Source organism: Abramis brama (assembly GCF_963993115.1).
Source record: "Abramis brama genome assembly, chromosome: 1".
Lineage (NCBI taxonomy): Eukaryota > Metazoa > Chordata > Actinopteri > Cypriniformes > Leuciscidae > Abramis > Abramis brama.
The window spans coordinates 62,487,023-62,502,733 of NC_139963.1; the positions used below are offsets into that span (position 1 = coordinate 62,487,023).

Below are 15,711 nucleotides of genomic sequence, written 5' to 3' on the forward strand. Positions count from 1 at the left end.
AAACGTTGACTTAGCCTGAAAATTTGAACAAGCACAGCTTACAGGTCACTCCCCCTCACTCTTGCTGCGCTACAGCCCTCCATCCACAGCTCCTCCCCCACAACGGAGCCTGCCGTGAACGCGCAGGCTAGTAAACATGCAGGGACACTGATAATGGTAACGTTACAGTATGTAAGTAATTATTCTAGCGATGTGTAATGCTAAATAAGGTTTGCTAGTACATTATTTCAGCAACATGACAAGCCAGTGAATTAGCAGGTTTCTATTGTTGCTTTGCACAACCACTTTCCACCAACGCGGAGACAACTCCCTTTCTTCAGCCTGCCAGAGGCGTGACTCCAGGGCCGACGCGCTATGCCATCACAAGGCATAGTCATACATGTTTGTATGACTGTACAAACATGTATGTGTTGACGCAAGTCATGCTGACAATGAGGTCAATCATCTCCTCCGTAAAAAACAGATTGAACACGGAATCCATGTTCTGGACCTTTGCGAAGGCATAGCGCGTCGGCCCTGGAATCACGCCTCTGGCAGGCTGAAGAAAAGGAGTTGTCTCCGCGTTGGTGGAAAACCACACTTCGCTGTTTCTCCCAATCCACCCAGATCCAGGATCCTCCGAATCCTCCTCGCCTTCAGTGGAAGCTAGAGAGGATGATGAGGGTGCCACATCCAAATCAGGATCTGACTCTCCTGAGTCTGTTGTGTCAGAGGGAGAAGACGATACATCATGCAGCTCGCTGGAGGGGTCAGGCTGCATAATCATCTCCAAAACTTCACTACAAGTCAAGCCCTTTCTCATGTTGCTTGCTGCTCTTCTCACCATCAAATGACCAGCAGGCTTGCATGAACGCGTTTAAATCCACTTGCTTTGTTTTTGTTTACTCCATGTAGTTCTGAGAGCTGAGGTGCATATTTTGATTTTCTCAGACGCATCAAGGTGAGTTCACACACACACACACACACACACACACACACACACACACACACACACACACACACACACACACACACACACACACACACACACAAACAAACACACACACAAACACACACTTTATTATGCTATTATACTTCGTATAAACTCCATATAACTCCATGTAAAAGCCAGAAACTAAGCTTTTTTTTGCACAGGCCTATCTAAAGGGTTAATGGTGCCACCTAGTTATCAACAGTAAAAATTACAAACTTTACCTATTTACATCATCATCACCTATATTGCAATCAAAAAATGTAGTTATAATGGAAGTCAATGGGGCAAAAACAGCCACAAACAGTAAATGAGGGAGAAAAAGTTCAAATCTGATGCTGCACAAAAACTAACAATGCATCAAAACCAATGTTGTTTCTAATCTTTGACTTGTCCAAGACTGTGATAAAAGGTAAAAAAAAAATCCAGTCCACAATCACAATCACATTTTATATTGAAAATGAGTCCTTTTGTGTGTGTTTTTTCCCAAATCAGTGACATCATTTACGAATTTGGCAATTAAAGAGTTAAAATCCTGATTTTTTTTTTAAACATTTAGTATTTTTGAGCAGGACTGAGGTTGATTAATAGATTTATGCAAAAAATTTGTAAAAAAATATTTATCTGATACATTTTTACAGCAGTTTAAAGTAGTGGCTGTTTTCAGCCACGAACATAACGAAAGGGTATTAAATTTGCCCACAGTGTACTGTTGAGTTTTTTAAAAATTTCAAAGCATTTTCCCAAAATATGTGTCAAAATAAGATTTGTCACCAAAAATCATTCCATTTGCTGAAACACAGAGAAAGTTATGGCCAAATTTAGACTCAAAAATACCCCATAGTGGATGAAAACATCCCCAACAGCACATAAGGGTTAATTTGTCGTTTAATGAGGTCTAATATATGTTGTTAGTGGTGAGAATTTTCACGTGAATAAATAAATAGATCCGACAATTTTAAACCTTTATTTAAATGGTCCAGTGGCAGAACTTTTGCCAAGCGTGTTAGAGGTTCTGGGTTCTAATCCACCGTCGTATAGTTTTTTTGTTTTTTTTCTCATCAAAACTGATTATGTTTATCAGTGGTTGTATATCAGACAGGGACACGTTTGTGTGCATTTTGTTTTGTAATTTCACGAGAACGAATAGAGAGTCAACACAACGGATTGAAGCGCGCGTCCGAGTGAAGGCTGAAGACTGTGCGCGAGCCACAAACAAACACAGTATTCGCGCCACTGATCGCAGTGGCAACAAGCTCTTTGATCACTTAATTTAAAAACAACACATTTCAGCGCTAGATCGCCCTTTTTTAACAAACAAACTAAATTAATGCTCTGCTAGTTAACTGAAGATGTTTTATTTATTTGTATTGGTTTATTAGTTTATCAGTTTATTTATTTAAAACAGGGTTGCATCGAGTTTAAAGTTTATTCCCTTTGCAATGCAAAACAAGAAACACAGAATCTTATTCTTGCGACATTTTAAATATGTAGGCCTACTGCCAACGAAATTGCAGCTAAGTTAAACAATTAAAACGGTACAAAACGAAAAGTTCAAAGCAACATAAATTAAGAACAGGCGTTTTTCTTTGCCCCTCTCTCGCGCTGGATCTCTTTTTAGTACGTTTCTTTTGTCTCCCTCACTCTGTCAAACACACCATACAGCTGATAATACTGTATATGCCGCTGCGTGTCATCCACACAAATCACGAAAGAAAAAACTGTAAGAAAAATACCTTTGTTCCTTCAAAGACACGTGCATGCCTTGCTGAATTCACCTTACAATAAAACGAGGTTGATCGCGAATTAAAGAGCTCTGTATCTGCTAAAGTGAAATTGTGTGTGGAAAACCTTTAAATACAATCAATAAAACTACAATATTTATAATTTAATAAGATATTGGGCCTACATATGGACTTTTGGAGATTTTGATATTTATCCTTTAAAGAATTTTGCCTTTGCCTTTGCCTCATCAGGCTGGCTATCCGACATTCTCCATATGAAAGACGGAACATTAACACCTATTCGGGTTGGTCCTGCACCCCCAAGATAAAGCAGCTGCCTTCTCCAAACCCCCCACAGGCTATCTGAGTTTGCAAAACAAAACAAAGAATTTGCAATAGGCTATTAAAGTGTTGATAATGAAGGAATTAAATAATTTAGGCTATTTAGTAATATTTCTGTCATATGTTTATTACTAAATATTTAATTATTTCAATAATTGAAGAATTAAAACGCTACTTCAGTTTGGGCCAGCTTTTTCCAAGCAAAACTAAGTACAATCTTCAAACGCATGTTCATTTGTTGTCATGAACAAAATGTTCAACTCAATATTAAATTCCACATGGATCTTTGAATCCTTACAACCAGGGTGCGATTTGTGAATAAAGTTTTTATTTTTTATTTTTTTTTATTCAAATAAATCTCGGACCACAGTGCTTCGTGCTGCTGTTAAACTAAATAACATTAGAATAATTATGAACTTAAATGAAACAATATCGCAACATTGACAAATACATTTATTTGATCTGTTTTTACAATTTAATTCAGGGCAATTTAGCCTAGATTTAATTAGAGCGAGATTTTCGCCCTTTCCTTGTCCTTTCCTCATTGGGAAGCGCTCACATGATAGCTAAACATGTTTGAGTAGAGAGTATCGTGACTGAGCTGAGGCAAGTGGCGTTCGGTTCATTTTTGTGACGCGCAGTTCCCGGAGACAGAGACGACAAACAAACTTTTGTCGTTAGCCTAATATGAATAAAAGTTTACAGTTTTAAACGATGTAGGCTATACTCTACTCTTATCTGTATGACCGAAAAATTACAGAGTAGCCTATTAAGTTATTTTAGCTGTTAAGAGTAAAATAAATCCAAATGAACGCGCCGCCGCGTTTGTCGAACACTAATTCAACATGCCAGAATAAAACCTGGCTTTAGAACAATGCATAGCGGCGCCACTCGTCGTGGTGTGCCAAAACACCTGCTCGAACATGGTCGAGTCGAACAAGGCGCTAGAGTCTCCAGACATGAACGCGTTATAATAAGGCGTTCCGTTCCTGCTCTCCTGCTAAAGGCTGTACTCGGCTCTGTAACCAGTGTTGAAGCGGTCTCATGTGCAATAAGCCCAGTCTGCAGACGGAGGCTGCAGCTGCCATCAGACCGAGTAGCCTCTGAAACGTTTTTAAGGGGATGGCTCTGCCTTGAACGAATAGGGCTAATGTATTGTGAATCGACTGGATTCTCGACTCTGACAGCTTCGCGATCATAGCGCGCGAGTCCAGCACCATGCCGAGGAATGTGATAGACTGGCACGGTTGAAGCGCGCTCTTCTGCATGTTCACAGACAGTCCCAAACCTGTCAGGTGGGCGAGGAGTCTGCGTTTGTGTTCCTCGAGAACACACTCCGACCGCGCGATGACTAACCAGTCGTCGAGATAGTTCAGAATGCGCATTCCACTGAGCTTCAGGGGAGCAAGCGCTGCATTCATGCACATCGTAAATACACGGGGGGCCAGAGCCAGCCAGAACGGCAACACTTTGAACTGGTATGCCACACCTTCGAATGCAAAACGGAGGAAGCGCCTGTGATGCGGGGCTATCTGAATGTGGAAGTATGCATCCTTCAGATCCACTGCAATGAAGTAATCGTCATACCTCCGTCCTTCTTCTGTACTAGAAAATAACGGCTGTAGAAACCGGAATTTCTCTGCTTTTCGGGTACTATCTCTACTGCTTGTTTGGCCAGGAGAGAGGAGATTTCTGCCCGAAGTAGTGGGGCGCTCTGTTCTGACACCTCTGTCATTATCACACCGCCGAAGCGGGGTGGTCTGCAAGCGAATTGGAGCGTATAGCCATGTTTTATTGTGTTTAACACCCAATATGATGCCGTTGGGAGCGTCGACCACGCGCTCAGGTGGCTCGATAAGGGGGGCTTTAACGCATGCTGCGGCGGGGGCTGAGCGCCAGCCACCGGGGAAGCATTGACCGCTACATGAATGACAGGTGACTCGTCCGCGGCTTTTCGCACGGGGACATAAATAGCCACCTCCTCGGGTTTCCCCGAGCTTCCGTTCTGTGAAACGTCCCCCGGGGGAGAGGTTTCGCTTATGACGCGGGTAATAGTGTAGGGAGGACGAAAGCTCTTTTGCTGAGACGTGTAATGCACTTTGTTTATTGAAACAGAACACAGCGGTTTCAACATCAAAACATTCACGCCGAACTCTGGGCGGGAACACGCCCTCTTCGCAGCGGGTCCGACGAACACGTCCCGCGCTCTCTTCCCCCCGACACGCACATCAGGAACGCTGCTCTTTCTTGCCCGCCGGGCGCCCTTGGCTGCTAAAGGCCAGCTTCGCACCAAAGCGGATTTATTAAATTTATTTTATTTTTTTTTATTACAAATGTATTTAATTATATAATAGTGTACATGTATATTACATGTAAGTATATTTTAGTCCACATTAATTGCTTGTCAGTATATTTGAAAGTACACTTTTATCATATTTCAAAGTTCAAATAAAAATGTATTAAAGTCCCACTTAAGTTGTTCCAAAAAAGCACTCTTAATTTCAACTAATTTCATTTAATTTGAGCTTAATCTGTGATACATTTGAAATCAATTACATGCAATACGTTTGTTGAAAACATTACACTTAATTCACATTTAAGTGTATTGTTAACTGACATTAAAGTATATTTTAGTTCACATGAATTGCTTGTCAGTTCATTAAACTACACTTTAACTATATTTTAAATACACTGAATGTACTTATTAAATATGTATTAAAGTCCCATTTATGTTTAAAAAAAGCATTCAAAAGTTCAACTTATTGCATTTTATATGAACTTAATTTGTGATATATTTAAAATGAAATACAAATAAAATGCACTTAAGCGGTGAAAACATTACATTTAATTCACACTTAAGTGTATTGTTAACTGACATTAAAGTACATTTTAGTTCACATTAATTGCTTGTCAGTGCATTGAGCAGTGCACTTTAAATCAATTTTAAAGACACTAGAAGCAATTATGAAAGTAAATATAAAGTTGTATTAAAGTCCCACTTAAGTGGTACCAAAAAATCACTTAATGACAACTTAATGCATTTTATTTCAACTTAATATGTGATATATTTCAAATCAATTATACTTAATGTGCATTCAGGACCGGTGAAAACATTGCATTTGAGTTACACTTAAGTGTATACATTTAAAGTATATTATATGTATAATAAGTACACTTTATAAAAGTACACTAAAGTGCATTTTTTTTCACAAGGGTTGTCAGTTTCTGAACATACAAAACTGTATGCTAATTACATTATTGCAATGAATGTAGTTATTAGAATGTTTAACTATATTTAGATTCATTTGGACATTTTATGGTTTAGTAGGGTAGTTATTTAGTGTCAACTGTGTTTTTGTATTATTGATGTTTTATCCATGTCATATTGTGAAAAATTACAGTATTGTCTTTCACTAGAGCAGTTTAACAGGCTTTTATCATGCATCCTGACTCAAATAATGTGTTTCTAACAGCAAACACTCAGAATAAAGTGAGATGATCTGCTGATGATCCTGAATGGCTTGTTGAATGAGTGTTGATAGTTCCTGTTTTCACCTCATTTATTATGCTGATGTCTTCAGTTCTCCTGTAAATTGACACTTAAAGCTCATTTCATTGGTGTCAACAGACTGATGGTAGTTGTTGGAGACAAATCTGTAGATTTACTTCTGTTTATGCTTATAACTGTTTTTCTTACCATTGTTTATACATGGACAATTTTACACTAATTATATTCTGTTGTCCATGAGCATAAAAACAAACTCAGTAACTGATATATTTTTGATTTTGCTAGATCAGCTCACACACCTGTAATTCATCATCAGTGAAACTCCTCCCACAGCAATTACATCATCAGTGAAGCTCCTCCCACAGTAATTCTCCAATAAATGCTGTAAATTCCCATCAGCTACAAGTGAAGACGAGCATCAGGAAGAGCTGAAATCTGCAAAGACTGAGTTTATTAAAGAGGACAGTGAGAACATGAGTGATCCAGAACCCTGCAGAATGAAACACACTGAAGATCCTGAAGAACAAAGAGGTTGGTGTTTATTCTTCATTCATTCATGATGCTGAAGAACATTCATGTTAGAAACATTCAAGCACTTCATCACTTTTAGATAAACAGTTAAACTGTGAAATGGGTACAGATTTTCAACAAATGTTCAGTAGAGGGAGGTTTGAGAATTTCATAAAAAGGTCTTAAATTAGATTTTTTAACATTTAAGGCCATAAAAAGTCTTAAAAATAGCTTACAAAAAAAAGTCTTATTTTTACTTATGAAAGGTCTTAAATTTTAGATGACACTTTGACTTAGACTTATCTAAATGCTTTCGAAATTAAAACTATCTCATTAGCGTAACGTTAGGCCTACATATGTGACCCTGGACCACAAAACCAGTCTTACGTGTAATTTAAAAAAAATTAGATTTATATATCACCTGAAAGCTGAATACATAATCTTTCCATTGATGTGTGGTTTGTTATGATAGGACAATATTTGGCCGAGATACAACTATTTTAAAATCTGGAATCTGAGGGTACAGAAAAATATTGAGAAATATTGAGAAAATCGCTTTTAAAGTTGTCCATTTCTATTGGCGATTGTGCTGCATCCATTCACACAAATAAATGTTTTATATATTTAAGGTGGGAAATTTACAAAATATCTTCATGGAACATGATCTTTACTTAATATCCTAATGATTTTTGGCATACAAGTAAAATCTATCATTTTGACCCATTCAATGTTTTGTTGGCTATTGCCACAAATTTACCCGTGCAACATAAGACTGATCCAGGGTCACATATTATTTTTTTTAATTCTATCTTGGTGGATTTGCTTGTTCACGTGACAATTTGTGTCACTTACGGCAGCATATTAGCCTACGTCTGTCTCCTGCAGAGAAGAAAACGAGTAAATGTCAGTTCAGTTGTAAGTTCATTCTTTATGTGCTTAGGAGTGTGCGATATTGTCTATGAACTATGATGATATTGTAATCATTGTTTTAACTATGTACGAGGCACTGCGAGTGCGAGCTGACATTGCGTTTGTCTCTCATGCTTGCTGTCACTGTGATGTGTCAGAGCAGTTATAGATGTCCCCAAATGAGTTTTTGTCTTATATTTATATCATATTATGTTGTCATATTAGAATATCACATGAGCAAGAGTGCCGTTTTCCTGTGCACAATTGCAAATGTGCTATTTATTTTATACGACAGTTAAATTAACAAAGTTAACATTGTGAGTTACTTCTTGGACACAATATTGTCAATTGTCAGAATTTGTCACTTTATTTCGCCGACGAGAATTTCATAATGAAGCCGTAGTCCAACAGACAGCGATGATTATTATTATTTATTCTATTTATTTATTTATTTTTTTTGAAATCCGCGTTTTGAACAAATCATTTTAACGATTCAATGAACAATCAGTTTTTTTTTAATTAATCAGCCGTTTGAACAAATCGGTTGAATAAATGACTCCAACAACTCGCTTATTAAGAGAGTGACTTGCCGCCACCTACTGGTGGTTTTAGTTTCATATTTAAAGTATCCTTTAATTAAAACGTTAAAATTATAAAACGTTTAATTTAAATATTGAATAGCTTTATTTATGCAATTGTAAATTAAGTGTAAATATAGTAATGCCAGTTTTGATGCCGCTTCTGTGTCACCTCATGCACTGCAAGGATGGATTTTAATTTAATGATTTATTTTGAGATTGGTACTGTGTTTTTTTTAATATAATTTAATTTGAATGTTAGAATTTGACATAAAAGGTGATGCATACGTTTAGAAACAATGTTCATAGGTGAAAATGCCCCTGGAAATCAATTTAAGGTGGTAAATATTGGCCCTTAATAAAAATGTTAAAGTGGGGGGTGAAACACTCCGTTTCAGACAATCTCATGTTAATCTTGAGTACCTATAGAGTAGTATTGCATCCTTCATATCTCCAAAAAGTCTTTAGTTTTATTATATTTATAAAAGAAAGATACCGAGTACCGAGAAAAAAAAACGAGTGGCGGGAGGCGTGCCGTGTGGCCGGAGCTAAAGAATAACGAGCGCTGTTCAGTTTACTTGCTGTGCTTATAGCTAACAACACCCAGACATTTGAAGCAGTTTTACTCACCGCCTGCGGTTCCAACGCACGACGGCGAACCTTTATCGTTGGGACTGCTCCATCCTTATCCTTATGCATTAGACGATCTGCAAATCCGGCGTCGAACTGGGCCTTGTTTATAAAACAATCATCGTCGAAATGCAGGGCACAAACAAGAACACTTGCACAACTCCGTTGATGCTCTGGAAAAACAAGCTCCAACCACTGGTCCCTTAACGCTGGGTTCTTTGGGAATCTGTGCAGCCGATGACTTCCCTAAAGCCGAGCACAGCGCTTTGATGGGCGTACTGCTTTCGCTTCGCTCTCTCGCTCTGGGCGCGCGCCCTTCTGGGAGAAGTGCCCTTAGGTCCCATGTAAGGAAATTCCGCCCCATCTGACGTCACACAGACCCATACTCGAAAAAAACTTTCCGAAACTTGTGACAAACCGGAAGGAGTATTTTTGGCACAGAAATACTCCTTCAAACGTACAATTTAATTTTTGAAACTTTGTCCATGTTTAGCATGGGAATCCAACTCTTTAACAGTGTAAAAAACTCAGAATGCATGAAATAGCATTTCACCCCCCCTTTAATTTCGGTCACTATTGTGAACTGACCAGTGCATAGAATATAAAAAAATATGAATATCTTCGTGGGTCTGCTGTCAACAACAGGCCTAAGCCAGCCAGTATACCAGTACAAAAACACAATCAGTAAAATATCATTTAATTTATTATCAACAAAACTTTGAAAATATCTAGACATTGTCAATATCGCGCACCCCTAATGTTTCAACAAATGTTCAGTAGAGGGAGGTTTGAGAAACTTTAATATTGATTGTCAACATCAAACCAAGTATAATTTTAGCTCTGGTTTATATTTGGTTTGCAAGTTTTTGCGACCATTGCATAAATTTTGGACATTTCTCAATATAGTTTGCACTTTTTTTTATTATATATATATTTTTTAATTTTATTATACATTATAATAAAAATAATTTTATTATATACACTTTTTTTAAGCAACAAACAGTAAACTGTATCAAGTAAATTACATTTCTAGAATGGCTAACAGGGTTGTAAGTGTAAATTAAGCAATATCTGATTATTTGTATTAAGTTTTATTATTACAGGGTTTTTCCTGGCTCAAAATGAGACGGAGGTGGTAAAGTATTTTAATAATAAGATAATTAAATTTGTATTTTTTTGTAGATCATCATATAGCCTAATGTGTTTCCCACATTATTTTTGTGGTTGGAGCTTGGTACCTCTTTAAAATATTATTTATTATTTATTACTTATTTAAAATAAAAGTTCTTCTTTTGGCAATGTTTCATTACTTCACTGTTTGAAAACACTTTTTTACCTTTATAAAGGGCATTTTCCCCCTAATTTTATTAAATGTATGTTCCATCTTTCATTTCAAATTCTTAAATTTGATCAATATTCAATTAAAATAATAAGACACTAGGCTGTTACCAATCAAATTAAATAATTTGATTATAAAAATAATAAGAAATTTTATAACTGTATTAAATTAGATTATTTTAAATATTTTTGAATATACAAAAATAGGAATGTTGAAAAGAATGATACTTTATAAAACTAAACCACCAGTAGGAGGCGGCAGGCGACCGTCTTAATAAGCGAGTCATTGAGTCATTCATTCAAACGATTCGTTCAAACGGCTGATTTATTCAGAATGATGCAGTTTATGAATGGGTAATTGAATCTTTGATTCAACCAATTCGTTCAAAACACTGAATCATTCAGTAGTGCAACAAGTGTTGCTGTGAGATGCGCTATGGTTCTTCTGTGATTTTTGTTTGGAACTATTTTCGCTGCTGAAACAGAACAAAAACAGTCATTGCGTCTAAAATGTAAGTGACTGAGCTATTGAACTATTTGTTTGTTATGAAATCAGTCTCGATTTCAATCTTGATGGCACTCAGGAAAACAGCTCTCTGGTCGTGTGTAGCCTAGGCTAGGCTATATAATGTTTGTTAACTATAATATGTTATAAATAACTGTGCAAGCCTCAACAGCGCAACTTCGTTACCGTCAGTACATATAGGTAGGCCTATATTAGGCTATCAATCGCCACTTACATGAAATTAAATAAAACAGAATCATCCTCACGTTTTCGGTGATTCCCTAGTTATTTTTATATTAAAAATTGTTTTAATCAGGACATTTGTCAGGTTGGGCAAGTAGTAGGCCTACAATTCTCTCTCACTTTTCCCTTCAAAAAAAAGAAGAAAAAAACACACCCGGACACAGTCTATGGTCCCTGACAAGCGAGTCCTGATATGTTTTCCTTGATTGGTTTTGTGACACACGTTCACTGCGTTTTACCGTGATGAGAGTTCCGTGTCTTTATTAAACTCAACACATTATAATGATTTATCTGTCATCCACCCTCGATTAATTGGAATGGAATATTTGTATTACTTGGCCCGCCCGACCCACGGATTATCCGCGATCCGCGCAGCACTAAACGGTTTGAGAATGGACACAAGTGGAGCGGTAACCGCAGTAGAACCGTGACTTCACGGTGGAAAAAGTGTATCTGAGCAAGTGACTGTCTGTCCGAGTATTATCGAGAGCCGGAGGCGGCTGCCTCATAATTCTCTATGCAGGAAAAACCCTGATATTAGTTGTAACCTCCGACTAATAATCAGACTTATAAGTTTGTGACTGTGAGATCAGCATTATTGGCCGGGGTGAAACTCTAAGTGACACTGGAATCCAAATGAACCAGTAAAATGTAATGTAAAGAGTTTAATAGAATAATCAAATGTGTATTTGGCTTGCTCAGTTGGGGATATTTTGGGGATATTTAATTTTAATTTTATCAATCAATAAATTCCATTCCACTTCTCTTTAAAATACAAACAAAACTTTATTAATTATTCTAACACAAACTAATATCTAACACAAATATAAGATCTTTTATGTCCTTTCACTTCATATTCCTCTCTTTGAATTATTTTTGTTGAACTGAAAATGAAATCACCTTTTCTCTTTGATTTCAGACCTGATGGAAGTGAAGGAGAGTGAAGAACTGAGTGAAGTGAAGGAGAAGGAGAGTGAAGAACTGAGTGAAGTGAAGGAGGAGAGTGAAGAACTGAGTGAAGTGAAGGAGGAGAGAGAAGAACTGAGTGAAGTGAAGGAGGAGAGAGAAGAACTGAGTGAAGTGGAGGACGAACATCATGTCAAACCTGGAGAAAAACCTTTGAGTCGCTCAAAGACTAAAAAGACATTTTTAAAGAAAAGAAGAGCCAAGAAATCTTTCACCTGCACTCAGTGTGGAAAGAGTTTCACAACCAAACAAAGTCTTGAGGTTCACATGAGAGTTCACACTGGAGAGAAGCCATTCACATGTGATCAGTGTGGGAAGAGATTCACACAATCATCAAACCTTGATGTTCACATGAGGATCCACACCGGAGAGAAGCCATTCACATGTGATCAGTGTGGGAAGAGTTTCATAACATTATCAAACCTTGATGTTCACATGATGATCCATACCGGAGAGAAGCCATTCACATGTGATCAGTGCGGGAAGAGTTTCACAAAATCATCAAGCCTTAAGACTCACATGAGAATCCACACCGGAGAGAAGCCATTCACATGTGATCAGTGTGGGAAGAGTTTCATAACATCATCAAACCTTGATGTTCACATGAGGATCCACACCGGAGAGAAGCCGTTCACATGTGATCAATGTGGGAAGAGTTTCATAACATTATCAAACCTTGATGTTCACATGATGATCCATACCGGAGAGAAGCCGTTCACATGTGATCAGTGCGGGAACAGTTTCACAAAATCATCAAGCCTTGAGATTCACATGAGGATCCACACTGGAGAGAAGCCGTTCACATGTGATCAATGCAGCAAAACATTTATTAAGGCATCAGAGCTGAAGAGACACCTGACAGTTCATACGAAGGAGAAGCCACATTCATGTTCTGAGTGTGGAAAGAGTTTTTCACTGCTGGATAGTTTACATAAACATCAGAAAACACACACTGGTGTGAGAGAGTACATGTGCTTTGAGTGTGAGAAGACTTTTACTACAGTGGCCAATTTAAAACGACACGAGATTATTCACACTGGAGAAAAACCTTACAAGTGTTCACACTGTGACAAGAGATTCAATCACCCATCATCTCTGAAAAGACATGAGAAGATCCACACTGGAGAGAAACCTTACAAGTGTTCATGCTGTGACAAGAGATTCATTCAATCAGGAGATCTGAAAAGACATAAGAGGATCCACACTGGAGAGAAACCAGACACGTGTGATCAGTGTGGGAAACATTTCACTATTAAAAGTCACCTGAAGCACTGTGGACCCATTATGCGATAGATACAGTCAAACGCCAACATTACTAGGACATATGTTTTGGAAGTGTCCTAATATTCGTAATTATTGGATTTCAGTTTTTCAATTACGGTCAAAAGTATTGGGAAAATGTCTCGGGTTACGTATGTAGTCCATGTTCCCTTAGAGGGAACGAGACTGCGTCAATGACACTTTGGGGACGCTCCCTTAGCGTAGCGGCTCTGAAGTATGAATGAAAACTAATCCAATCCCATTGTTGGGATTCATACGCTGATTGTTGATGTCTGTGTGTGTCATCATAGACTGACTTTTTCATGCTCATGTTTGATAAAGTCTTCTAACTGATTGTTATAATATTTCTGGATCTCATGCTTCAGTAACACAGGGTTTGTGATGTGAAAATATTAATGGATCAAGACAATTGTTAGATTACAAAGACATCAGTGAAACAATTTATTTCATGATGATTATAAAATCATCAACAGATAACCATCATCACCTGATCTCATTTCACTTTAGCTTTCTTTGCTGCTGCAAATGTGTTTGACAAACACACTGTCACAGCAGCCAAAAAAAGACAAAAGATACAATAAGAGTTAAGAGCCCAACTAATGGAAACTCTAACCACTGTTATGGTGACTTCAAATGAAACACATTAAACCTCTGTTAATTCTCAATAAAACTTTTGTAGACGTCTGACAGAAATAAAGTCAGTCTGGGTAGTAATAAGTGAAGCTGGTAATGCTGTTTGTGGAGTTGTTTAATCCTCCTCTGCTGAGATCTTCACAGATTTAATGTCTTCTTTTATCTTCAGTTGATTTCATCTAAGACTGTGTCTGAAGTCAGTTGTAGCTCTTGTGTTTCTGCTCATCTCTTTTTCTGTTCTCTTCTTTCCTTCAGTGATTCTGCTTGTTAACAGGCTTATTAAGGCTGAGGTGACTCCATATTTAATATACACAGACTTTGTGGCTCAGATAAGGTCCAGTTTTGGTTTATTTCTTTGCTCTTGGCTGACATGTGGCATTGCTATGGCCTGCTTGTGGCCCAGATCTGGCAAACAGGAGCGGTCCGCCCAAGGTCCATCATTCCACGCTGCATGTGGGCCAGATCCGCATTCCACAAGTGCCAGATGTGGGCCGGATCTGAGCCGAAACAATGTTGCTATGTGGGAAGATGAACTGAAAGAGTGCCAAAAAATTCACACTGGAAAATAAACATTTGAAGGCAAAATTCATGAGCTGAAGAAGAGGCCATAACACTTTTAAGAGAGACATGAATCTGATATTATTTTGTAAACATTCTTTATAATTTTTAATTAGAACATCTAGTTTCTCTTCTACTTCTATCAATGTTAGGCTACGGCAGTTTGGAGACCCGAGGGTTCCTCCTTCCCATCTTACGCAGCATTTCTTCAGCAATTTCGTAAAGTCTTTGAACGATCCACCGCAAGAGGAAGTCCGGGAGAACAGAACCCTACTTCGCTACACTCACGAAACCACCACCGCTCACGAACCCATGCAGTTGGGCTACACTCACCTCCATCCTGAGGAACGAGAACGCCGCCAGCAGAACTGCCTTTGCCTGTACTATGGCCAGCCAGGTCACATGAGAGTATCCTGTCCCGTCCTTAAGGACAGTAAGGTCCACTCGATGAGTCCACACTTTTAGACATATATGTATATGGGTCAATGACGTATAAGGATTTTCAACTGGCCAATTTTAAAATACAAAAAAAAAATAATACCTGTTGCAATTGTTCAAACATTAAGGATGTTGTGTACACCTAAATTCATTTAAAAAATTTAATTTAAGTGATTTTAGTGTTTTTTCATCTAGATGAATTGTCCTTAGCCTTAAAAAATGTCATGTGGTGCGACCATGATTTATCTTAAAATTAATTAATTTCCTTAACATGCTTAAACCTTTTTTTACAAGTTCTTGGTAATTAAAGTGTTTAGAAACCAAGTATTTGCATTCCTTATGAGTTTTTGTAAATAATGATCTAATTTTTTGTTCTATAATTTCCGAGTTGCCTTCTTAAATCTAGTTAACAGACTTGTTTTTCCTGTAAATCACATAAAACTGATAGAAATGTTTTAAAAATATAATTTACTAAAGCATACTGAATCAGTGATTCATATTTCAGCCACAGAAATAAGATATTTTATTTTAAATTTAATACAGTGATTGCTTTTATTGGTCGCACCACATGATGTGGT

General features: G+C 37.6%; 1 protein-coding gene across 1 annotated transcript; it reads left to right on the top strand.

The window, feature by feature from the left end:
* Nucleotides 1–6,880: 6,880 nt before the first annotated feature.
* LOC311081940 (uncharacterized protein) lies at nt 6,881–15,160 on the top strand (the record flags this gene model as incomplete). The annotated part of the gene is made up of 3 exons (XM_084112640.1): nt 6,881–7,075; nt 12,177–12,531; nt 14,848–15,160. The coding sequence occupies exons 1-3, from the start codon at nt 7,018–7,020 to the stop codon at nt 15,158–15,160; spliced, it is 726 nt and encodes a 241-aa protein (XP_083968766.1). The 5' UTR covers nt 6,881–7,017.
* Nucleotides 15,161–15,711: the final 551 nt, after the last annotated feature.